This window comes from Miscanthus floridulus, chromosome 2 (genome assembly GCF_019320115.1).
Source record: "Miscanthus floridulus cultivar M001 chromosome 2, ASM1932011v1, whole genome shotgun sequence".
Lineage (NCBI taxonomy): Eukaryota > Viridiplantae > Streptophyta > Magnoliopsida > Poales > Poaceae > Miscanthus > Miscanthus floridulus.
In genome coordinates this window covers 145,609,196-145,634,200 of record NC_089581.1, presented here as the reverse complement: position 1 = coordinate 145,634,200, position 25,005 = coordinate 145,609,196, and the positions used below count along the sequence as shown (strand labels likewise).

At 44.1% G+C, this 25,005-nt stretch overlaps 2 protein-coding genes across 4 annotated transcripts; both read left to right on the top strand.

Moving 5' to 3' along the window:
• The first annotated feature begins 230 nt into the window (after window positions 1-230).
• On the top strand, window positions 231-23,636 carry LOC136532089 (guanine nucleotide exchange factor SPIKE 1-like). Its single transcript, XM_066524705.1, is given in 37 exon segments — window positions 231-592; window positions 681-787; window positions 1,606-1,716; window positions 1,718-1,738; window positions 1,740-1,770; window positions 1,856-1,878; window positions 1,880-1,975; window positions 2,412-2,524; window positions 2,645-2,700; window positions 2,820-2,917; window positions 3,059-3,088; window positions 3,090-3,197; window positions 3,296-3,610; window positions 3,691-3,954; window positions 4,070-4,237; window positions 4,319-4,510; window positions 4,593-4,636; window positions 6,078-6,147; window positions 6,257-6,418; window positions 6,773-6,880; window positions 13,180-13,217; window positions 14,277-14,343; window positions 14,345-14,422; window positions 14,974-15,100; window positions 15,201-15,394; window positions 15,575-15,705; window positions 16,350-16,425; window positions 16,584-16,694; window positions 17,377-17,559; window positions 18,054-18,197; window positions 20,475-20,648; window positions 20,727-21,074; window positions 21,153-21,482; window positions 21,671-21,856; window positions 21,947-22,528; window positions 22,530-22,922; window positions 23,029-23,636. Coding segments are annotated over 36 exon segments (5,520 nt in total). The 5' UTR covers window positions 231-592; window positions 681-694; the 3' UTR covers window positions 23,284-23,636.
• On the top strand, window positions 6,894-10,093 carry LOC136532098 (uncharacterized). 3 transcript variants are annotated; one of them, XM_066524725.1, is made up of 2 exons: window positions 6,894-8,803; window positions 9,045-10,093. In XM_066524725.1, exons 1-2 carry the CDS (start codon window positions 7,633-7,635, stop codon window positions 9,056-9,058), a joined length of 1,185 nt encoding a protein of 394 aa, XP_066380822.1. In that variant the 5' UTR covers window positions 6,894-7,632; the 3' UTR covers window positions 9,059-10,093. The 3 variants fall into 3 exon arrangements, with proteins under 3 accessions (XP_066380822.1, XP_066380816.1, XP_066380809.1); XM_066524719.1 differs by having other exon boundaries at window positions 9,037-10,093; XM_066524712.1 differs by having other exon boundaries at window positions 6,894-8,851.
• Window positions 23,637-25,005: the final 1,369 nt, after the last annotated feature.

The window sequence follows — 25,005 nt, the reverse complement described above, 5'->3', positions numbered from 1 at the left end:
AAACACCCGAAAGACGTAGAAAATGGCAAGTATCAGGTAGAAAAAGAATTGTAATGGCAAATTTCAGAATAGGTGAATTGTAATGGCATATCTCTAAAGTTGAAGAATTATAATGGCGTGGATCCAAATAACCCATTTAAAAAACCTGCGGAACAAATTAAAAAAACGAACCGGTAGAAGCCAAACCAAATCTTTGTATTTTACACTTCCCTTTTCCCCTTCCTTTTCCCACACACACACACAAAAAAAAAACACTCTCTCCCCCAACTCCCACCTGCTTCCTTCGTTTCCTTCCCTTCATCCCCAGTTCCCCACTCCACCAAATCCTCGTGTCGCTGGGACTGGGAGCAGAGCAGAGCACAGCGGAGCAGAAGGTGGCGAGTGGAAGCAAATGGCCAATGAGTGGCGGGCGGTGGTGGTAGCATCCTCCTCGCCTTTTCTCCCTGCCCTCCCGCGCTCTGGTTGTTGCAGCGAGTGGGAGCGGGAGGACTCGTGCTGCCTCTGTCGCTTCTCGGGAACAGCCTCCCTCGCCCGGATCTGGGCCGCGCGCGCGAGATCCTGAGCTCCGGGTTGGAGAGCTCCCGTGCTCCGGGTGGGAATTTCTTCGGTCGGTTGATGCGTGTTGGTTGCGCTGAACTAGTGCTGATTCGCGCTTAACTGGTCTGCTGGTTGAGTGGCAGCTCAGGTGACGGCGATGGAGCCCGCGGTGGCTACAGCGGGTGAAGGGCAGCGGTTCAAGCGGATTCCGCGGCAGGCGTGGTCGGGGAACCTCGAACTGGATCCTCTGGTACGTCTCGCTAGCTCCCTGCCCGTCCGTGCTTGTGACCTGACCGGGGTGTCTGATTTGATGGTGCCGGTGTGATTTTATTGGTTTTTTGGGGGATTGCTGTGTTGTTGTGTAGTCAATGTAGCGTCGAGGGACGCCCGAGGTGTTTGAAATGTGGCAGAATGGTGTTCAGGATCTTAATGTCATGCTGCTTGGCGGTTAGGGTTTAGGGGTTTCTGAATGCGTTAATGCTTTGGTGAGAGCTCAGGAGTGTAAACTGATGTCAGTGACGCTTAGTGGTGCAGTGCCACGAGTATCGCATTGTTGAGGTGAAACCTGCATTGTGCTGCACAAGAATCTTCGAATTGCTTAGAGTCTTCAGTTGGGTTATCCATGTTGGATAAATAACAGCTTTATGTGCTCGGTACTCAAAGGGTGTATCATTATTTTTGGATTGGCACTATTCGGGCAATATTTTCTACATATGGATAATTTTAGCATGAAAACAGAGGGCTACACCATGCCTTATTTTTTTTGCTTTGTTGTGCGCATGGCATTTTGAGATAGAATTACCCAACCGTTTCAAAAGTTACTTGGTGTTATGCATTGTGCTTGCGCATGTGTTGGACCAGGATCGTCGAGGCAGCTTGGGGCAATTTTAAAAGCATTTATTATTCCCTGTGTATTAGTGTAGTCCATTCTGTCGCTAGTAATTCATTTTCTTCCTTTTTATTGTAGCTCCAAAATCAAGTAATGATGCCTGATTTTAAGAGTTTCAGGTGATGTCAAGAGCTAAGTATCTTTTCATCTGAAAAAACTAGTGCCTTTTCTATTTTCAGCTTAATGAAAGCTTAGATCAGTGGCCACATCTAAATGAGCTGGTACAGTGCTACAAGGCTGATTTTGTGAAGGATGACTGCAAATATGGACGCTATGAAAGTGTTGCACCTACCATCTTTCCAAAATCAAATTTTTCGAGGGACCTGATACTGACATAGAAACAGGTAATCCATCTTCCTTGCTGCTGAATGCCTGTATTAATTTCACATGTATCTTGGAAAAGTTTGATATTCTTGCTCTGTGTCACAGAATTGCAGCTTTGCAACGCAAGGCAATTCCAAGCCTGAAGATGCTACCGAAGATGATCCGCCAAGCACCTCAGGGAGGCAAATATATGAAACCGAATCATCTGCTTCATCATCAAAAGTGGTAAGGGCATCCTCCCTGGATTTCTGTACTGGATAGATTTGTCCTTTGCTTCCCAGGTTTTCTGTTGTGCTGGCCTATAATCTGCAATTAATCTTAGTGCTTTTATAGTGGGCTATTCACATTGGATAAGAACTATTTCATGCTTGATTCTTTAAGTATTTTTTGTCTGTGATCCTTTGCGTCCAATCACTTTTAGTACCTTTTCCATCGCTTTCTGATTTCTTTGCTTACCGTGCAAACAATTTCTTTCAATGGAGCTATAATACTGGTTGAAGACTGGTAAAATCATTTTAAGCCTTTTGAACTAACACACCATGGGTTTTTATTTTTTAAAGCTCTCATTGGACAATTTTTCCTCCCAAATTATTGCAATCAGTATCAATTCTCATCTTGATGTTGGGCATTAACATTATCTTTACCATGTGTGTTTTCTCAGCACTGTAGTCTGTCACCACTGCCAGCATATGAGCCTGCATTTGATTGGGAGAATGAGAGGTCTTTGATATTTGGCCAAAGGGTGACAGAAACTATGCCTGCAATAAGCAACAGGTTGCTTCAGCACACAGACTAAAACAATGCATCCATCATTTCTTTCTCCCCACCCCTTCTGGTGCTCTGATCAATGCTTATTAGTTAATCCTGTTTTAAATTATTCTGTACTGATTACAGTGGTTTGAAGATAACTGTCAAGGTACTATCTTTGTCATTCCAAGCTGGATTAGTCGGTGAGCAAAACTAGAATATTTTGTGATTGCTTCTTAACTTCTGTACTGTAATGTATCTCATTTACACTTAACAGCACAATCTTAACTTTCTGTTTTCATGATCTATCATGTGCGTGCAGAACCTTTCAGTGGAACGGTTTGCTTGTATAACAGAGATAGAAGAGAAAAACTGTCAGAAGACTTCTATTTTCACATACTTCCAACAGATATGCAGGATGTAAGCTCAGTGCAAGTTGCTTTCTTGTTGTTGTTTCATATCTACATATATAGAATATTGTAGCATGTTAACTATGTTAAGTTTCCACTTTAATCAAATTTCTATTCTTACTGATCATTTAACTTCCTCTGGACTTAACAGGCTCAGGGTTCCTTGGATCGTCGAGGTGTTTTTTTCATTGGATGCACCTTCACCATCGGTCTGCCTTTTGATTCAATTGGAAAAAGCTGCTACTGAAGAAGGGGGAGTAACACCTTCTGTTTATTCTCGTAAAGAGCCTGTAAGTTAAAAAAACATTCTTCATTGTAATATTAGTGTTGTGCTCCCTACATCGATTGTGTGTTCTCATATTATTCCTGTACTCATTTTTTGTGTCAGGTGCACTTAGCTGAGAAAGAGAAGCAAAAGCTGCAAGTATGGTCTCGAATCATGCCTTATAAAGAGTCATTTGCATGGGCCATGATTCCTCTGTTTGAAGGTAACCATGCGGGTGGTCTTAGTGATGCTGCTTCTCCTAGCAGTCCTTTAGCACCGAGTTTATCAGGATCAAGTTCTCAAGATAGTATTGTGGACCCTATTTCAAAGCTTACTTTAGATGGAAAAGTCAACCATTACTCAAGTGGAAGCTCAGTTATTGTAGAGATATCAAACCTAAACAAAGTGAAGGAAAGCTATATAGAGGACTCCCTCCAAGTAAGAAGGATCAGTGCCGCACATTCAGCTAATATTTGTAATTTGGTATGCTAAATAGTTATAACTTTTGTCTCCTATAGGATCCAAAACGGAAAGTACATAAACCAGTGAAAGGTGTATTGAGATTAGAAGTGGAAAAACTTCATGATGGCCACAATGATGTGGATAACGCTTCTGAAGGCGGAAGCATGGCCAATGATTTGAATGATGCTGGTGACATCAATAATGGTAGAAGCAACAGAAGTAGCTTTGATGGGATTCACAGTTCTGTGAATTCAATTGCCATTGGCAAGAAAGATGCTCATCACAATGGACACATTTCTAATGCTGAGAATGGTGACATCGTAAGTGGCTGGCTACTGGTCATATAGGATAACACTTACTTTTCTGTTTATCTGTGATACATTCTTGTGTTATTCATGTTATTCTGCTTAGAGGAGATACTCTCTCTTATTGCAGTTTCAAGCTTTTGACTTTCGGATGCTGACCCGAAGTGAGCCGTTTTCACAACTTTTTCATTGCCTCTATGTGTACCCGTTGACTGTTAGCTTGAGCCGCAAAAGAAACCTGTTTGTTAGAGTGGAACTGAGAAAGGATGATTCTGACATCCGAAAGCCTCCATTAGAGGTTTGCTTGCTGAATTATTTGTCCTGTTGAATGTTGGTGTCTAGTCAAACATCCTTATCCATTAGAGATGTGGGCTTCCAGGCTGTTCATCCTAGGGAGCGGAATACGATGCTACAGAAGTGGGGTCATACACAGATTGCTGTTGGAACAAGAATGGCTTCCTACCATGATGAAGTTAAAATCAGCCTACCTGCTCTTTTGACACCCCAGCATCATCTTGTGTTCACATTTTTCCATGTAGATCTCCAAATGAAACTTGAAGCACCGAAACCAGTATGCATCATGTTCCTTATTAGTATGGATTATGCTTAGTTGTTTAGTTTGCTCATGTCTGACATGTTCTTTATTTCTTCAGGTGATCGTTGGGTATTCTGTACTTCCACTGTCGACACATATTCAGTATGCATCATGTACTCAATTATTTTTCAGTGAAGTAGTAACATTATATTACTCTTTGTCACTTGTCAGCTGCTTCAGATGTGAGATCACATCCCATTCCCACTTCCCAGCCATTGCTGTTTTAGCCTTCAAACTTATTCAATTTATGTGATCCATAGCTAATATCATGTAATAGCATGAAGTTACTCTCGGTGGCGAGGAAAGGTTTATCACTAAAACTTAGGGGCAATAGTTCGTATGCTGTGCTCCTTCCATTCTTTTTTTTTAAACTTTTCTAAGCATTTCTTATTTAAAACTATTGAAAATATAATAATTTGAAAGCATTTTTAAGAAAAAAGTTGTTAACAACATTTTTCTGGAATTCATAGTTTGTGTGTGAGTGAAGTGTACCAATGGTCCCTAAACTTGTTTGGGGTTGTCCCTTAGCAAGTTCCATGTCTCTGAACTTGCTAAGTACTCCCTCCGTCCCAAAAAATATGTAAATCTCAAGTATTGAAGCCAGATTAGTGTGGAAATTATGCATGTGCCCCTCCCACGTGCTGGTTCACAGAAGCAATAGTTGCATCGGGATAGTTCCACACAAGTTCAGAATATTATTTACTCATCAGGCAAATAACCGGAGGCGTGTGGATGAGAATGACCGTGGAGATGGATGGATAGGGATGCTGGGCGGTGGATGCATTCGGTGTCTTACTTTTTTTTGACAGATGGATTCCACACGAAAAGCTGGTGTCTACAGTACTATGTTTACATTCTTTTCAGGACATGTTTTGAACCTCAGGATTCCATTCTTTCTGGGACGGAGGGAGCAGTTCACTTGAGGTCCAAAACCTCCCTGATTAGTGTTAATCTGTCTACTTGGATCTACCTGGCATCCAGAAGGTGTCACTCCTCTCTGCAGGTGTTGCTCAATCTGTGAGATAGGAGGAAGAATAGAATTGAGAAACAAGAGAGTGGACTCACCACCACTTGGGCAGTTATAGATTGATTAACAAAATTTTGGCCCTGAGGAGAAACAAGAGAGAGATGGACTCACCACTACATGGGCAGTTACAGACTGATTAGCAAAAATTTGCCCCCCCCCCACCCCCCACCCCAGTAACTCAGTTAGCAAGTTCATGGTGTGGACATAACACGGACCTAGGTGACAAGTCGTTAAATGTTTAGGGACCACTGGTGCACTTTACTCTTTATGTATATTATTAGCGGTCGAACTTTCTGAGGTTAAGCAAACAACATCTATGTAAGATCTGTGTGTGTATCATTGATGTTATATCTGGTTCATGATTTAACTCCAGTATGTAAAGAAACTGCTGTGATACATGATTTACTAACATGGATGTGTATTGTATGTCATTTTTTTTACTATGCTAAAAAGAAAATTGTGGGCAAGAGATAATGAATTGGAACTGATACACTACAACTTTTCTGCATCTAATAGGTTACTTTCAGATGTGTCCTTGCCAATTTTGAGAGAGCTTGTTCCACATTACGTGCAGGAAAGTGGAAAGGTTTGCTTCTTGATTTTGTGTTTCTCGGTTCCACCTTAATTGCAGAAATTTTTATCTATGGAAGTATATCTGTGGTAAGATTCTTCTCTAATTTTCAATTTTTATACAGGAGAGAATGGACTATCTGGAAGATGGAAAAACTGTTTTCAGGTTGCGTTTAAGGCTCTGCTCGTCATTGTTCCCAGTTAATGAAAGGATAATAGACTTTTTTGTTGAGTATGACCGCCATACTCTACATACAAGTCCCCCATGGGGTTCTGAGCTTCTTGAGGTAATTATTCTACTTCTGGCCAATGTGGAGGATTGATGTTTTTTGCTTTTATGATAAACACAGAAGCTAGAGATTTTGCTTTTGTGGTTAGCAGATGTTTTATCTTCTGTGCTTATATTTCTAGAAGTAGCCAAATATAATCAAGTTGTAGAAGACAGCGGAACCTCTCTTTTCCTTTTATTTCCTAACCCCAAATTTCTTTTTGAAAGATGGTTACTAAATTTCCTTTGTAATTTATTTTCCTCAAAGAATTGATTTCTTGTATTGCTTTTGCATAACCTTCCATGTTAAAGGTACTTCGCAGTAGATACCAGTGCTATACACCGACTGATTTTGGGATGAGTTTTTTTGCAGGCCATAAATAGTTTGAAAAACGTTGAATCTACTGCATTGATACAATTTCTGCAACCAATACTTAACATGCTCCTTCATCTTATTGGCGATGGCGGTGAGACCCTTCAGGTTGTTAGTTCGTTACAAGCTCCTCTTGTGCATAATTATTTTACACAATTTTCTGGACCTACATATTTGTAACAGAATATACTCCGTCATATATTTTTACACTTAAGAAAATGGAAGCCATTTTCTTAATAAGACAAGTTACGGAGCGGTATAGGGAGAAGAAGAAGGACCTACACATGGTTTTATTGACTTGGAGAAGGCTTATGATAAAATACCAATGAATGTTATGTGGTGGACTTTGGACAAACATAAAGTCCCAACAAAGTACGTCGGGCTCATTAAGGACATGTACAATAATGTTGTGACTAGTGTTCGAACAAGCGATGGAGACACGGATGACTTCCCGATTAGGATAAGACTACATCAAGGGTCAGCTTTGAGCCCTTATCTGTTTGCCTTAGTGATGGATGAGTGTTAGGCAATAGAATATGCCGCAGCCCCTTACCATATGCTGCGGCATTTGTAGCCATAATTAGTAGATGTAAATCAAGGATTAGTTGCTATAATTAGCAGATGTAAATCAGGGATTAGTTACTATATTTAGTAGATGTAAATCAAGGGAATTACCCTTGCCTTGTAAAGCAAGGCCAGCCGGCCCTATATAACAGAAGGCGCCCCCTCCTATTGAGGTGTGGCCAATTGCCTCCCAATTCTATCTATCTACATGGTATCAGCAGTCCGGGTCTCGTTCTGATCTCCCGGCCCCTCTCCACCTTCTGCCCAGACCTCCTGCGCCCCCCACCCCCCCTGCCATGGACACCACCGCAGCCTTCTCCTCTGCCACCAGCGGCGTCCTAGGGGCCGACTCTGCCCCCGCCATCTGCCCCTTCGCCACCATCAACATCAAGCTCCACGTCCCCATGACCCTTGAGTTGAAGCCCTCCAACTTCACCAAGTGGTCGACGGCGTTCCAGGCCACGTGTGGGAAATTCGGGCTGCTGCATCATCTTGCCACTGCCTCCACCTCGCGCCCCACCGACGAGGCCTGGACGCAGGCTGACTTCTGCGTCCGCGGATGGATGTACAGCACCGTCTCCGACGCCGTCCTCAACCTCGCCATGACCGACAACACGCAGACGGCGAGCGCCCTTTGGACGGCCATCAGCGCTGTGTTCCAGGCGAACAAAGCTCCTCGCGCCATCTTCCTGAATCACGAATTCCACTCGATGACTCAGGGGGACCTGTCCATTGACGCCTACTGCGTTCGCATGAAGGAGAAGGCCGACGAACTGCGCGACGTCGGGCAGCCCGTATCTGAGCCCAACCTCGTCCTCAATCTGCTGCGCGGGCTCAACGAGGTCTACTCCACCGTCGCCGACACCATCGCCGGAAAGCAGCCCCTCACCTTCGCCGACGCCCGGCACCAGCTCCTTCTCAAAGAACCGCGTCTGCACAACGAGGAGAAAGTGCGCGCCACCACCGCCCTCCTGGCTGCTGCCTCCTCTCCTGGTGGTAACCAGCGGCAGCAGCAGGGCGGTAACCAGCAGCAGCAGCAGGGCGGCAGGCGGCCTAACACCAAGAAGGGCGGCCAGCAGCCCTTCCCAAACTCCTACGGCGGCTTCTCCAACACCTCCGGCAGCACCAGCACCAACAAACGCGTTCCCTGGGGCTTCAATCCCTGGACCGGCGAACGTGTGGCCCCTGGAGAGCGCGTCACCCCTCCTGGACAGCGCCGCCAAGGAGGTCTTGGCGCCCCTGGAGGTCCTGGTGCCCAGGCTGGGCGCAACCAGAGCATCCTCGGGCCTTCCCCGCAGGCCCACACCGCCTTCGCTCCGCTCCAGGCGTCCTCCGGCGGCTCCAACACCTCCACCAGCACCTGGGATGCAGCCGGCCTCATTGCTGCTCTGCAGAACATGCAACTGCAGGGCAACTCGCCCTGGGTCGTTGACTCCGGCGCCTCCACGCACATGATGTCCTCGGATGGTATGCTTACCCAACGCCTCCCCCCCTCCATCTCCTCAATAACAGTAGGTAATGGCACTAGCATTCCTGTTACGTCTAGAGGTCATTCCGTCCTTCCTACACCTACAACAAATTTCGCTCTTAACAATATTCTTGTTGCACCATCCATAGTCCGCAACCTGTTATCTGTCCGTCAGTTCACTCGCGACAATAGTTGTTCCTTTGAATTTGACGCACATGGTTTTTCTGTTAAGGATCTCAGGACGGGACGCATGATTCTCCGCTGTAACAGCGACAGGGACCTATACACCATGCCTGCCGGCACACCTGTCGCCCCATCTCATGCTCTCTTGGCTGCTTCGTCGACACTGTGGCATCAACGTCTCGGCCATCTAGCCCCTGCTGCATTAGAACGTCTTAATAAAATTCATGCTGTTTCCTGCAATAAAGTGGACCGTTCCCAATGTCACTCATGTCAGTTAGGCAAGCATACGCGTCTACCCTTCAGTTCCTCGCATTCCATAACTCATGCACCCTTTGAACTTGTTCACTGTGATGTATGGACTTCCCCCATCAACAGTCTGTCTGGTTTTTCATATTACTTGGTATGTTTGGATGATTATAGTCACTACTGTTGGGTTTTTCCGCTCCGAAAAAAATCTGAGGTCCACCAACACGTAGTCGAGCTTGCTGCGCTTGCCAAAACACAATTCAGTCTTCCCCTAAAATGTGTTCAGGCCGATAACGGCACTGAATTCATCAACACCGCCACCACCAAATTCCTCGCTGCTCAAGGCACTCACCTCCGCCTCTCCTGCCCCTACACATCACCCCAAAATGGCAAAGCCGAACGCATCATCCGCACACTCAACAATTCCATTCGTACTATGCTCCTTCATGCCTCCCTGCCGCCCACATATTGGGCTGAGGGGCTCCTAACAGCCTGCTACCTCCATAATAGGCGCCCATCCTCCTCCATTCAGCATGAAATTCCCTACACTCGACTGCATAACCAGCCACCAACCTATAGTCATCTGCGTGTTTTTGGGTGCCTCTGTTACCCCAACATGCAAGCAACCTCCAAACATAAGCTCGCCCCTCGCTCCACAGCATGCGTCTTCCTCGGATATCCCCCCTCGCACAAAGGTTACCGCTGCCTCGACCTATCGACCCGTCGCATCATCATCTCTCGCCATGTCATATTTGACGAAACCACTTTTCCCTTTGCAGCCACCTTAGACACCTCCTCCCCCGCTTCCCTCGACTTCCTCCTCGACGACGATATGGTTTCGGTGCCTTGCCCTACTGTTGTTGCAGGTGGATTCTCTCCTCGACGCCTGTGGAGCAGCCGCCCTCAGACGTTGCGGCATCGCCTTCTTCGCCACCGGGCGGGCGTGGTCACGTGCCCCCGCCTGGACCCAGCGTGGTTCCCTTCCCACGGGTCTACGTCCGCCGCTCCCGTACGACGACTACGTCCGAGCCGGCCGCTGCCCCAGCAGCCCCTGCGGCTCCTGACGCCCCGGCACCACCTACGGCGCCCTTACCAGCACCGGCGGCATCTCCTGCTCCGCCATCGCCACCGCCGCCGCGTGTCACCCGCACCATGACGGGTGCCATCCCTCGCGTCAACTATGAAGGGCTGGCGGCCACAACGTCATCCTCCCCATCGCCGATTCCGACGAACTACCGCAGCGCGCTGGCCGACGCCAACTGGCGTGCCGCGATGATGGATGAGTACCAGGCCCTCGTCGACAACAACACCTGGCAGCTCGTTCCGCGGCCCCCCGGCGCCAACGTCGTGACGGGGAAGTGGATCTTCCGGCACAAGTTCCATGTCGATGGGTCCCTCGCCCGCCACAAGGCTCGCTGGGTTGTCCGAGGCTTCTCCCAGCGTGAGGGCGTCGACTACGACGAGACCTTCAGCCCGGTTGTCAAACCGGCCACCATTCGGTCTGTACTTAGCATCGCCGCGTCCCCCGCCTGGCCGATTCATCAGCTGGACGTGAAGAACGCTTTTCTTCACGGCCACCTCGAGGAGACCGTCTACTGCCAGCAGCCGCCAGGATTTGTCGACCCTGGCGCCCCAGACTACGTCTGCCGTCTGCAGAAGTCCTTGTATGGACTGAAGCAGGCTCCGCAGGCCTGGTACCAGCGCTTCGCCACCTTCATCCGGCAGCTCGGCTTCGTCACCTCCGCCTCCGACACGTCCCTTTTCATTCTACGAGAGGGGACGAGCCTCTCCTACCTACTACTGTACGTCGATGACATCGTTCTCACCGCCTCGTCCTCGGACTCTTCTTCAGCGCATTATGGCTCGGCTGAGCTCCGAGTTCGCCATGACGGATCTTGGTGCCCTCCACCACTTCCTCGGCATCACTGTCACACGCTCCTCAGATGGCCTCTTCCTCTCCCAGCGACAGTACGCTGTCGAGCTTCTTTAGCGCGCGGGCATGGCTGAGTGTCATCCGACCACGACACCTGTTGACACTCATGCCAAGCTATCCGCGGCCGACGGGGATCTACTGTCAGAGAAGGACGCATCTGAGTACAGGAGCTTGGCGGGGGCTCTCCAGTACTTAACCCTGACTCGTCCTGATCTGGCATATGCTGTTCAACAGGTGTGCCTCTTCATGCACGCCCTGCGCGAGCCTCACCGTGCGCTCATCAAGCGCATCCTACGCTTCGTGTACAGGGGACTCTCCTCGGGTCTTCACATTGGCACCGGGTCTGTCGACAAGTTGACTGCCTACTCTGACGCTGACTGGGCAGGCTGTCCAGACTCTCGACGATCCACCTCCGGCTTCTGCGTCTATCTCGGTGACAATCTGGTTTCTTGGTCCTCCAAGCGCCAGACCACGGTGTCCCGCTCTAGCGCCGAGGCAGAGTATCGGGCCGTGGCTCACGTTGTGGCTGAGTGCTGCTGGCTTCGACAGTTACTCCAGGAGCTCCACATCCGGCTGCCCTCAGCCACCGTTGTCTTCTGCGACAACGTCTCCACCACAAGCGAACGAAGCACATTGAGATCGACATTCACTTCGTCCGCGAAAAGGTGGCCCTCGGTGGGATTCGGGTTCTCCATGTGCCCTCCTCTCACCAGTTCGCCGACATCATGACTAAAGGGCTTCCGACAGCACTCTTTCGAGAATTTCGATCCAGTCTTTGCGTCCGGGAGCCTCCCGCTGCAACTGCGGGCGGGTGTTAGGCAATAGAATATGCCGCAGCCCCTTACCATATGCTGCGACATTTGTAGCCATAATTAGTAGATGTAAATCAAGGATTAGTTGCTATAATTAGCAGATGTAAATCAGGGATTAGTTACTATATTTAGTAGATGTAAATCAAGGGAATTACCCTTGCCTTGTAAAGCAAGGCCAGCCGGCCCTATATAACAGAAGGCGCCCCCTCCTATTGAGGTGTGGCCAATTGCCTCCCAATTCTATCTCTCTACAATGAGGTCACAAGGGACATACAAGGGGACATCCCTTGGTGTATACTTTTCGCGGACGATGTGGTGCTAGTTGATGAAAGCCGGACATGAGTGAATCAGAAATTGGAGTTATGGCGGGAGACTTTGGAGTCCAAAGGTTTTAGACTTAGTAGAACTAAAACTGAGTATATGAGATGTGACTTCGGCACTACTACTCGGGAGGAGGAAGATATTAGTTTGGAAGGTCAAGTAGTGCCTAGGAAGGATACCTTTCGATATTTAGGATCAATGCTACAGAGAGACGGGGATATTGATGAAGATGTTAGCCATAGAATCAAAGCAGGGTGGATGAAGTGGCGCCAAGCATCTGGTGTCCTATGTGACAAAAGGGTACCACATAAGCTAAAAGGCAAGTTTTATAAGACGGCGATTAGACCTGCTATGTTGTATGGTGCAAAATGTTGGCCTACGAAAAGACGACATGTTCAACAGATAATTGTCGCGGAAATGCGTATGTTGCGTTGGATTTGTGGTCATACAAGAAGGGATCGAGTTCGGAACGATGATATACGTGATAGATTAGGGGTAGCACCAATTGAAGAAAAGCTTGTCCAACACCGGTTGAGATGGTTTGGACATGTCCAACGGAGACCTCCAGAGGCACCGGTGCGTAGTGGAATCCTAAGCCAGGATAGTAACGTGAAGAGAGGCAGAGGAAGACCGAAGTTGACTTTGGGTAGAGGCAATAAAAGGAGACTTGAAAGGATGGTATATACCCAAAGACTTAGCCTTAGATAGGAGTGCTTGGAAAACAGCTATTCACGTGCCTGAACCTTGATTGCTTCTGCTGGGTTTCAACTCTAGCCTACCCCAACTTGTTTGGGACTTAAGGGCTTTGTTGTTGTTGTTGTTGTTGTTGTTAGTATTCGATGCTAAGGGTATTAATGGCTACAACATTGCTGTTTTGCAGGTTGCTGCATTTCGAGCCATGGTTAACATTTTAACCCGGTAATTTGAGTTTTCTTGTTTTATTTAAGTTACTACTACAATTTTTGTTATGCTAGTTTCCTTATTAAGTACTCCCTCAGTTCCAAATTGTAAGTCGTTCTGGCTTTTCTAGATATATAGCTTTTACTACGCATCTAGACATGATGCATATCTATTGGCACATAGCAAAAACTATGCGGATTAAACTTCTTGAATTCCTATTCTCTAACATTTAGAAGACCAACTATTTGCTGGAGGAGAGAAAAATCAAGCCTTTGGATCAAGGGTGTCATTTTACTGGAAACCCCATATTATCCATGTATTTTGTAAAACATATTATCTTCTTATGGACTGTAGTTACTAAAGATGGCCCGCATGTGTTAAATATCGAAATGCTGTTACCATGGGCAAACTGTTAACATGGCCTGTATGTGTTAAATATTGGAGTGCTGTATTATGCTTCAGGGGTCCTCTTATGAATGATACTAATATTGGCTCTAATTAAGCTAATTCTAACTCTACCAATATTCACTCCTCTAGCTCTTTTAAATTTCACTTGCAAGTTACAGTTCAGATGTGAGAAGTTGTTAAGCTTTGACAGTATGGTGTATAGTTGTCTTTTGAGGCATATTACACAAGAATGTTCAGATGTGAGAAGTTGTTAAGCTTTGACAGTATGGTGTATAGTTGTCTTTTGAGGCATATTACCATAGTTTTAAAGGCGGTTAGGCGTCCAGATGAGTGCTTGGTACGATACGCCTGGACGCCTAGGCCACAAGGCGCCACTGTTTCCCAAGGCGAGCTGGGTACGCCTGGACGCCTAGGCGACGCCTTAAAAACACTGCATATTACACAAGAATATGGTAGCAGTGCCCTCTTAAGTAAGGTCTTAATTTATGGGATCCAGTTGTCTAAGAATACTATTTGTGATTCTTTTTCTATAGCATCCATCTTCCATTATCTATCCACAACAGTAGAAAGGGAAACTGTTAATTTTTGGTTTGCAACTGCTCAGCACTCACGAGTTAGGATCACGCTTATATCTTAAATTGAATTACAGATGATGCATGCCTTTTGCAGTGTGCAGCAGGAGTCATCAGATGGGGCTGAGAGAAATAGATTCCTTATTAACTATGTTGATTTTGCTATTCGATGACTTCGATGATCGGCAAGCACCTGTTTATCCTGGTCTGTCTACTGTTTGGGGAAGTCTGGCTCGGAGTAAGGTTAGCCTGGATTCTCTGGTTTCAGCTATCTGTTATTATGTTTGTTGAACTTGGTCTATCACTAATACATCTTTTACTTCCTATATCCTTGTTGGTACTGGCTGTTGCTTTTGATCTCTAGCCTAGCCCAACTAGCTTGGGACTAAAAGGCCTTATTGTTATTTTACTTGATCTATTGATTATTTCCATGTTTAAATTGTATCTTCTGCATAGAAGACCCTGACAGTGACAGCTGTCATATTACTTCTAAAATATCTCAGATCTTGAATGCTGCTATGTTGCCACACCATTGTTTGACCATCCTGTATTTTGTAACTTATGAAGTCTTGAGAAATTCACATTGTTTTGATTTTTCAAATCAAAAGGGCTACAAGTAAAAGGGCACACTGGGGTTAGACCCAGTGCTGTGTTTGCAATTTCTCTATTATTTACAATTTTTCTTTACTCTGGAATCTGGATGACCAAGAGGCATCTCTGCTGTTCAGTCTATTTTTTTTGAAACATAATTACATGCTTGTACTGCTCTCACTGTTTACTCTTTTGGCTTTTAGGCGAAAGGTTATAGAGTTGGTCCTGTGTATGATGATGTGCTGGCAATGGCTTGGTTTTTTCTGGAGCTTATTGTAAAATCAATGGGATTGGAACAAAGTCGTCTCTTCTACCACAACCTTCCACTAGGTAGAATAACCTTAAAGTTTAGCAACTGTTCTTTTAAAAAAAAAATCCCTACATGTATATTTAGTTCTAGAACAATTGATTGTTTTCTGCCATGCTCTAGGTGAAGATGTCCCACCGCTACAATTGAAAGAAGGTGTCTTCAGGTGCATCATGCAGCTCTTTGATTGCCTTCTAACTGAGGTTCATGAGCGTTGTAAAAAGGGTTTAAGCTTGGCAAAACGCTTGAACAGCACGCTTGCTTTCTTTTGCTATGATCTTTTATCAATTATTGAGCCTCGCCAAGTTTTTGAGCTGGTAAGTTAGGAAATCATTTGAAGTTTGTGCTCTCTCCCTGGTTCTTTATTATTTATATTTATGTTTTTGAATTCTCAGAGTGTCCCTGAATTGCAAAAGCACTAATGCTTTGCCACAATAAGGTTTTTGTGCACAGTGATGTTTTATATGGTGCTAAAAACAAATGTATCTATTCTTCAGGTTTCGTTGTACATGGACAAGTTTGCAGGAGTTTGTCAATCAGTCCTTCATGACTGCAAATTGACATTCCTGCAGATAATATGCGACCATGATCTATTCGTTGAGATGCCTGGGCGGGATCCCTCTGATAGGTAGTTTGTTGAAATATTGCATTTGCAAGCAGTTGTTGAGTGTTGACAATGCTTATATGTTTTCCATATTTTCTTGTGGATGTAAATTTTTGAACTGTCTTGCTAGTGAAGTTACTCTATTGATTCTAAGCTTACAAGTTTGACACTATACCATATTTCTTTTCATAGACCACTAATTAATTTTTGAGCAGTAATTCTATTAAGATTCTAAACTTACTAGTTGATCTGAAGTATTGCACTTGAATCACCCAACCTGTGTCTCTTGCTTTAAGATTTTAAATTAATCACGCATAGATATGTTGACTTTGTCGCAGTCCAAGATGCCATCCTAAAAGGTATGCATCCAAACCAAACTTTTAAAACTGACCGCAATCATACATTGAGGTTTTTAGATCCTTCACATGAGAATGATACTACTTGATTCATCAGAAGTATCATTGTATCTTTTATCATATACTAGAGAAGTAATGGTAAATGGTTGCATAATCGATCATGTCCGTATCCTAACAACAAATAAAGGTGGAGTATCTTGAGATTCCAATAAAGAATGCAGTGAAGCTCATGGATGGCGAATATTCTACAATTTTTTTCTCATGTTCATTTATTGGGGACCGTGTTTTGAACAAAGCAATTTTGTTTTACAGAAACTATCTCTCGTCAGTTCTTATTCAAGAGATCTTTCTGACCTTAGACCATGATGATTTGTCTCAACGAGCGAAGGTAAGAAACTCAGTTCTGAGAAAACAACATTTATTTTTATTACCATGCTTTAGCAACGCTCCATATGAACTCAGAACTATTTGAACATACATAAATTTGTAATAGGCAATAATATTTACTTTGTTTTGTATAAACATACTGTTTTGCACCCCTCGCAGGCTGCTCGGATTTTGGTTGTCCTTATATGCAAGCATGAATTTGATGCACGCTATCAAAAAAGTGAAGACAAGCTGTACATTGCTCAGCTGTACTTTCCTCTTATAGGGCAGGTATGTGCCTTGTACACTTCGAAACTAGCTATGATGTAATGATATCAGTAATCAACATGTTATTCCCTTTGTTTGAAAGTTAAGATCCTAGTGCTGCTGTTGGTCGCCCTTTGAAACAGTCACTGGGCGCGCTTATATCCTAAGGATCAGAGAGTTTGGGGGAGTTTTGTGTGAGTTGGTGTGAGTGTGTGGGCTTGTCTTTTGGCTGGCCTGGGGTGTGTTGTATGGGTTCTTTCCCATTTTTCACTTCTTAATATAATGATCATACGCAGCTCTCCTGCGTTTTTCGAGAAAAAAATTCCCTTTGTTTGAGAAAAATATGTTGTTCCCTCACATGATTTAGTATATGCTTCCTCCGATCACAAATATAAGTGCATCTAGGTTTGCCTGAATCAAACTTCTTCATCTTTGATTATCGATATATAAATTTTTATATAGATTGGTATATATAAATTTTTATATAGATTGGTAACACAAGATTGATATTGTTGGATTCATTATGAGAAGTACTTCCGTATGTGAATCTTTTGTTGTAAATCTATATAAAATTTAAGATATTAATTGTCAGTCTTAAATGAATTTGACTTAGGACAAACTTAGATGGACTTCTATTTGTGTCGGAGGAAGTGAAATATTTTCATTACATATTTCTTTGCTTATGAGAAATCACTCTTTGTTTTAGATCCTTGATGAGATGCCTGTTTTCTATAATCTGAATGCCGTTGAAAAGCGTGAAGTGCTAGTTGTCATTTTGCAAATTGTAAGGAACTTGGATGATGCAACTCTTATCAAAGCATGGCAACAAAGTATTGCTAGAACCAGATTGTTCTTCAAGCTTCTTGAAGAATGTATAACCCATTTCGAGGTTAGTAGTATGATCTTTGAGTTTTTAGAATTCCAAAAATATTTTTCAGTATAAGACTAGCACTTCTGCTGCCCCTCACAGTTATTATTTAGTATTTTGTTAATGTGGGCTTTGATTTTGTGGTAAGCTCTTGATGTCATTCATATAAATACCTTTGCAGATGATTGATTGGAGTATATCTGAATGCGAATTCAATATTGAGTTCATACCTTTTGTATTTTTCATGCATGGACATCCTATGGATCTGAAATGCAATACGTTATACATGCATATTTAAGTTATCAAGTATGTGTGCTAGTTCAAATTACACTTACTCATCCACACCTGTTTAATTCAGTACTAATGGCAAAATGATTATTTAACATGATGATATCACATATTGTTAAATAGGATCTGTGCATTTTGTTTACTCTTTGTCATGTACTCATGCATTTGCTTTGTTCCATTGAGCCGTGTTTTATTTGAAGTTAAATGTCTTGAATTTTTCTCTGCAGCACAACAAAACAGGAGACAGCATGCTACTTGGTGCTAGTTCTCGGAGCCCGGATGTCGAGCGTCCTGCATCCCCAAAGTACTCTGAACGATTGTCCCCATCGGTCAACGCATATTTGTCGGAGGCTTCAAGGCATGAAATAAGGGTAATTGTTCTCCAGCCCTAGTTTTGTTTTGTTTTGTTGTTGTTGGGTTTGTTTTTTTCCCCCTTTACCAAGGTGTTGTCTCAGGACTGCTGCATATCAGGTACAGTCCTTTCCAAGGCATTGAGCATTAGTGTCACTCAAATCAGGCTGCCTTTCTTGTAGTGCCTAGTTTAGGGTAGTCTGAGTGTCTCTTTAAGTATTTGCTCAGTATTTTTTTGTGTGGCAACTGGTAAACTAATATGCTGTTGCAGAAAATGTGGATAATAAGCATCATCAACTCAAACCAGTGTAGAAATGATTCAATTTGATCCCCACAGGACATTTTTCTTTGATCTATTTAACACATTTCTTAGTTTTCTACTACTTATTTTGGTTTATTTATTTTATTCCATTGAGTATTCAGAAAATGCTACTCTCACAACAAGACCGCTCCCTCAGCTTTAGTACTGCTGCAACAAGAACATTAGGTTTGCTACCAGATCTAGCATTTGGATCTCATGTCTGCAGACAGAGCTCGCCAGGGACATTGCTTGAGGTGCTTACTTCTTGGCATCTGAGCTCATATTCGCGGCGGAGTGTACAACTTTATGTCATGGCTACTGTACTGTAGCTTTTGTAGTCTGGACAGAGATTATGGTACTGAATGGCTGTAGTGCAGTAGCAACAGAGCTTAGAAGATGAATTCAGGAATTGCATGTTTCACAGAATTTCCTGAAACCATGAGCATAGGATCTATGACTTAAGAAGTGATGGCATAATCCGATTGTGTATCATTTTCGGAGGAAGTGCCCTGGGTTGGTTATGCTGCTTGGTTAAATTTTTTATAGAATGTTTCCAAGGGGCTTGAATGTATTTTTGGCTGCCAAAATCTGGAATAACAGTTGCTAATACGATGTCTATTGAGATTTGAACATATAGATATAGTGACAATGGGGAGGTTTGGTTTGAGGAATTGGACGTCCATCACATTCTCACTCACCTTTTTGTTTGGTTTGTGGAATGGAATGGGTTGATTCACCACAGCCTCATCCCTCACAAGCTAGTAATTAGTATAGGCATGGGGGATGGAGTCATTGCACGAATTCATGGGATGGAGTCATGATGCACCACCTCATATTATGGGGGTGGTTCCTGAAACCAAACATCTGATGTTCCATGCCACTGCCTGCAACAGTGGAATTGACCTTGTGTCAAGCAATGTTTTCAAATCATGATATGGACTCTAGTCGCCTGGTCACAGACTAGGTGATTAATTGTGCCTAGGCATCAACTAGTCGTGATTAGTTTGGGGCTAGTCTACAAGTGACCCAGGACAGCTTAAATAAAGCACGTAGCATAGCATATTAGCATCTAGCATTTGGCATTCAGGTAGCATAGCAGGCAGCCAACCATAAATGGAAATGGTAAACAAGAGTGCTTACTGCTGCACATTGAAGTGCTTAATAACTTAACAAGTTCATGATGGTAACTAATACTAAAAAAACTATGAAAGAAAGCTTGTCAATTGTCATCATAAAAAACCCAGTTTGCAGCATATGCTGCACATCAGCATTCAGCCATCCAAAGCCCTATCCAATTGGAATGCCCCTCTTCAATCCTGGTTCCAGATTCATCCTCCATATCTTCATCTTCATCTTCTCGAGTTAGAAAAGAGGGATCACGTCTGCCATCAAGAAGCACACTCTCCTCTCTGTTTTCATTATCCTCATTGATATTTTCACTTACAGCAACCACTGACCTTGTAATCTTTCTTGCATAACTCAATTGTGCACTTTAGGCTGACTATAATCACCACAAGCTGCTGTTTTCCTACTGGGACCATCACCTCGAGCAGCTCTAGGAAAATTACAACCTCTGAGATTCTGAGATGCACCTAAAGCTTCATTGGTTCACGCTCGCTCGGTTCAGCTGGCGGCTAGGCCAGCCAGAGGTCCAGTATGTAACTAGTATATAGGTGGTGGTATGGGCCTTGAATGCTACTGGGCTGACCTGCTGAAGACCAAGTTGCTTTCTACAGGCTGATCGTTCGACTAGAAAGCACCGACTGGTTGTGACTAGTCGACGATTAGTCGTCTGATTGAGTGACTAGGGAAACTAATGGAATCACTTCACCTAATCGATGTCCAGGGACTGATTTGTCGATTAACAGAGCGATTTGAAAACACTGTGGCATGCGCATATACTTCCTAAACTGATGTGAATAAAGTACCTCCTTAATTTACAGCCAGTTTGATATTAGTTATTTCTTTTCATAATGATCACTGTTATTTAATGTAGCCTCAGGGAACACCAGAAAATGGATACATGTGGAACAGGGTTAGCCCTCAATTAAGTTCCCCTAATCAACCCTATTCATTGAGGGAAGCACTTGCTCAAGCGCAATCTTCAAGAATCGGGTCAACTGCCAGGGCATTGAGAGAGTCTCTACATCCAGTACTGAGACAAAAATTGGTATACTCTATGTGTAATTATCATATGCGGTGTTGCAGGTTGCACGTTTCTCTCTTTAACCTGAGACAATTCTTACAGGAACTTTGGGAAGAAAATCTCAGTTCTGCTGTGAGCCTCGAAGTGTTGGGAATAACTGAGAAGTTTTCAGTTGCTGCAGGCACTCGAAGCATCACTACTGATTATGCGAAGCTAGATTGTGTAACATCTATCTTAATGGGTCTTTTATCTAGGAGCCAGCCCTTGGCTGTTTGGAAGGCTTTCCTTCCTGTGGTCTACAATATATTTAATCTTCATGGTGCAACACTAATGGCAAGGGAGAATGACCGCTTCTTGAAGCAAATTGCTTTTCATCTTTTGCGGCTAGCTGTTTTCCGAAATGATTCGATTAGAAAAAGAGCTGTTGTTGGGTTGCAGATTCTTGTTAGGGTAAGCTGCTTAGCTGAATTGTAGCTTTATCTGGTCTTCAATTGAATGATACTGATATAGATGTTCTTGTGGTTCCAGAACTCATTCAACTATTTCAAGAACACTACAAGGTTGAGGGTCATGTTGACAATTACTTTGTCAGAGTTGATGTCCGATGTGCAAGTAACTCAAATGAAATCCGATGGTTCTCTTGAAGAAAGTGGTGAAGCTCGGCGCCTTAGGAAATCACTGGAGGAAATGGCTGATGTGAGAAGCAAGGATCTGTTAAAAGATTGTGGCCTCCCTGTTACTGCATTGGAGGCGACCCCTGAAGGTTCCTCTGATAATAGGTGGTCTTGGGTAGAGGTGAAACATCTGTCTAAATGTCTAGTCCAGGCCCTTGATGCTGGTCTGGAACACGCCCTCTTGGTAAGCAAAGTTCACCAATGAATTCTAGTGTGCTATCCATTATTTGTCGCGGCAAAATGGCAATTTGTAATCTGCAAAAGGAAATTAGATTTAAGACATTAACATACAAGTAATGGTAATATGCTTGGCTCTGCCACTTTATTTGAGTCCTACAACTGACGACATGTAAATCCAAATAATTCTTGTAGGGTTCTGTAGTGACTGTAGACAGGTATGCAGCTGCCGAGGGTTTCTATGAACTAGCTATGGCCTATGCGCCCGTTCCAGATCTTCACATTATGTGGTTGCTGCATCTGTGTGATGCACACCAGGAGATGCAATCATGGGCTGAAGCAGCACAATGTGCAGTTGCTGTAGCTGGCGTGATCATGCAGGTCGTGATCTTTGCTCCTGTACTATCTTTTATTCCTGCAATCTTGACATATTCTGTATGGAGTTTTGTAACCTCTGAAACTTTCTTACAGGCACTTGTTGGAAGGAATGATGCTGTGTGGAGCAAGGAGCATGTTGCTTCGCTGCGCAAGATTTGCCCTATCGTCAACACTGATGTGAGTGCAGAAGCATCTGCAGCTGAAGTTGAGGGATATGGTGCATCCAAATTAACAGTGGACTCAGCGGTTAAATATCTTCAACTTGCCAATAATCTCTTCACACAAGCCGAACTTTACCATTTTTGTGCAAGCATTCAGGAACTCATAATTCCTGTGTATAAAAGCAGAAGGGCTTATGGACAGCTGGCCAAATGCCATACATCACTCACAAACATCTATGAGTCAATTCTTGAACAGGAGGCTAGTCCTATACCATTCATTGATGCCACATACTACCGAGTTGGTTTCTATGGTGAGCGTTTTGGCAAGCTCAATAAAAAGGAGTATGTATTTAGAGAACCACAGGATGTACGTCTTGGTGATATTATGGAGAAGCTTAGTCATATATATGAGGCTAAAATGGATGGGAGTCACACTTTACACATAATTCCAGACTCTAGACAAGTCAATGCTGATGAGTTGCAGCCTGGCGTCTGCTATTTACAGATCACTGCTGCTTGATCCTGTGATGGAGGATGAGGACTTGGGTAGCAGGAGGGAAAGGATTTTTTCTTTGTCTACTGGTACTGTTCGTGCACGTGTTTTTGACCGTTTTCTTTTTGATACACCATTCACAAAAAATGGAAAAACACAAGGTGGTCTAGAAGACCAGTGGAAGAGGCGCACGGTGCTCCAGACAGAGGGTTCCTTTCCCGCTTTGGTGAACCGCCTGCTAGTTACCAAATCTGAATCTCTGGAGTTCTCTCCTGTCGAGAATGCGATTGGGATGATCGAAACAAGAACAGCTGCATTGAGAAATGAACTAGAAGAACCACGGAGTTCTGAAGGTGATCAACTCCCAAGGCTTCAAAGCTTGCAAAGGATACTCCAAGGAAGTGTGGCTGTGCAGGTGAGGCTGAATCCCCTTTGCAGAAATGGAAAGATTTATGAGTTTGTCACTACCGTTTGCTCATTTTCTTGCTTTTTTAGCTAGTTCTTTTGATATTGCCATGCAGGTCAACAGTGGGGTATTAAGTGTGTGCACTGCATTCTTGTCTGGTGAGCCAGCGACTAGGCTCAGATCCCAAGAACTGCAGCAACTCATCGCTGCATTGCTTGAATTCATGGCTGTCTGCAAGCGTGCAATCCGTGTGCATTTCAGATTGATAGGGGAAGAAGACCAGGAATTCCACACCCAACTTGTCAATGGGTTCCAGTCACTCACCGCTGAGCTATCTCACTATATTCCTGCTATACTCTCCGAGCTATGATAGAGTGATAGATCCTGTAGCAAGCCAGAAACTAGGTAGCATGTGAATGGTTGTTCATTCTTTCAGTTGTGGGTTACCCCCAATTGTCCATATTGCCATTAGCTTTGGTTGTATAGTTAGGAACCGGAAATTAACTAGTCTTAGAAGTTCTGTACCGTTTTGCAGCACCGATTCCTGATTTTGGAGTGTAAAGTTTGTATAATACCTAGTGTCCTAGTGTTATCGATTATGCACCAGTTGTGTGCTGAGTGCCATGTTTTTTTGCAGTTTGCTACTGTATCACAACGAACGGACATTTTACAACAGTTGTATTGTGATGTTCTGTAGTGATACATGGTGGCTAGTCTGGGTGATGTGTTTTTTTCCAGTAGGAAATTAGCTGCTGACAAGTGCATGTTTCCTCGCAATTTGTTTATGCACGTTTTGAAGCCTTGTGTTACTGAAGTCGCTCCCATAACTGTAGTTTGCTTATTGGTCCTACTGTATAATGATGCCTTAAATTGCTCAGATTCTATGGTTGAACATTTCGAGGAGTCCACTTAAATTTAATCTCCTACATTCTCATGGGAGGTGGGGAGGCATCGTAGACCTAGATCCTAAGTCTTTCTTTCACAAAGCACTTCCATCATAAATGAAAGGATCAAGATGTCCAAGAGTGGGAATGAATTGAGCTAATTCTAAAATTCTTTGGTCCCTGTTCGGTTGGTAGAATTTTGGCTAAAACTGGTTGAAAATATTGTTCTGGTGGAATTGTTATGAGAGAAAAATATTGTTCTAGCTGAAAAAAAGAAGCCGGACAAGCTGAATATGGGTAAGCCGAACGGGGCCTTTGTAATAATTAAGCTTTACACTTAGTCCTACTTCACTTCTTGTGCCTAGAATGTGTTCCTATTGTTCTACCACACATAAATTTTGCACCATAAGTTTTAATCCTACTCTAACATAGCAATTATAAGAATGTAAAGATAAGAAATGAATTGCTCAAATGTAAATGTTTAAAGTAAAGAGAGGAGAAGGAATGTGGCGATGTTTTATCGAGGTATCGGAGAGTCGCCACTCCCCACTAGTCCTCGTTGGAGCACCCGTGCAAGGGTGTAGCCCCCCCTTCATCCGCACAAGAATCAAGTGCTGTCTACGGGTTGATTCTTCAACACTTTGTCGCAGTGAATCGTCCACAACCGCTCACAACTTGAGTTGGGTCATCCATAAGCTCCGCCAGATGATCACCAAACTCTCAATCACCACCGAGTTGTCTAGGTGATGGCAATCACCAAGAGTAACCAGCATAAATTCTCACTTGACCACGACAAGCCTAATGAGAAGGGTGGATGCACACTTGCTACTCTCCTTACACTAATAAGGCCTTAATCTTGGATTCTCAAATCTCAATCACCTCACTTGGCTCTTGCTCTCCTTTACACTCTCAAGGGTGTTTCTCAACTGAACAAATAGGCAAGATGCCTCCCATAGACGAGTGACGTAAGTATTTATACCCACTCTATTTAAAACATAACGTTTGGAGCCTAAGTCATCACTCTACGGGGTGATCGGACATTCCGGCCAGTTATTCCCGCCACTGTGTCAGAAAGAGCCGTTAAGTTTTAACCGGACTCTGACCTGCGTCCGGTCACGAAAACTGCTCTCTAGAACCTTACTGATGCTGACCGGACGCTGGCACCCAGAGTTCGGTCACTTCGTAGTTCAGCGTCCGGTCAGTCACCG

Coding starts and splice junctions, on each gene's coding strand:
- LOC136532098 (XM_066524712.1), top strand. CDS start 7,633: ATGGACACCACCGCAGCCTTCTCCTCTGCCACCAGCGGCGTCCTAGGG.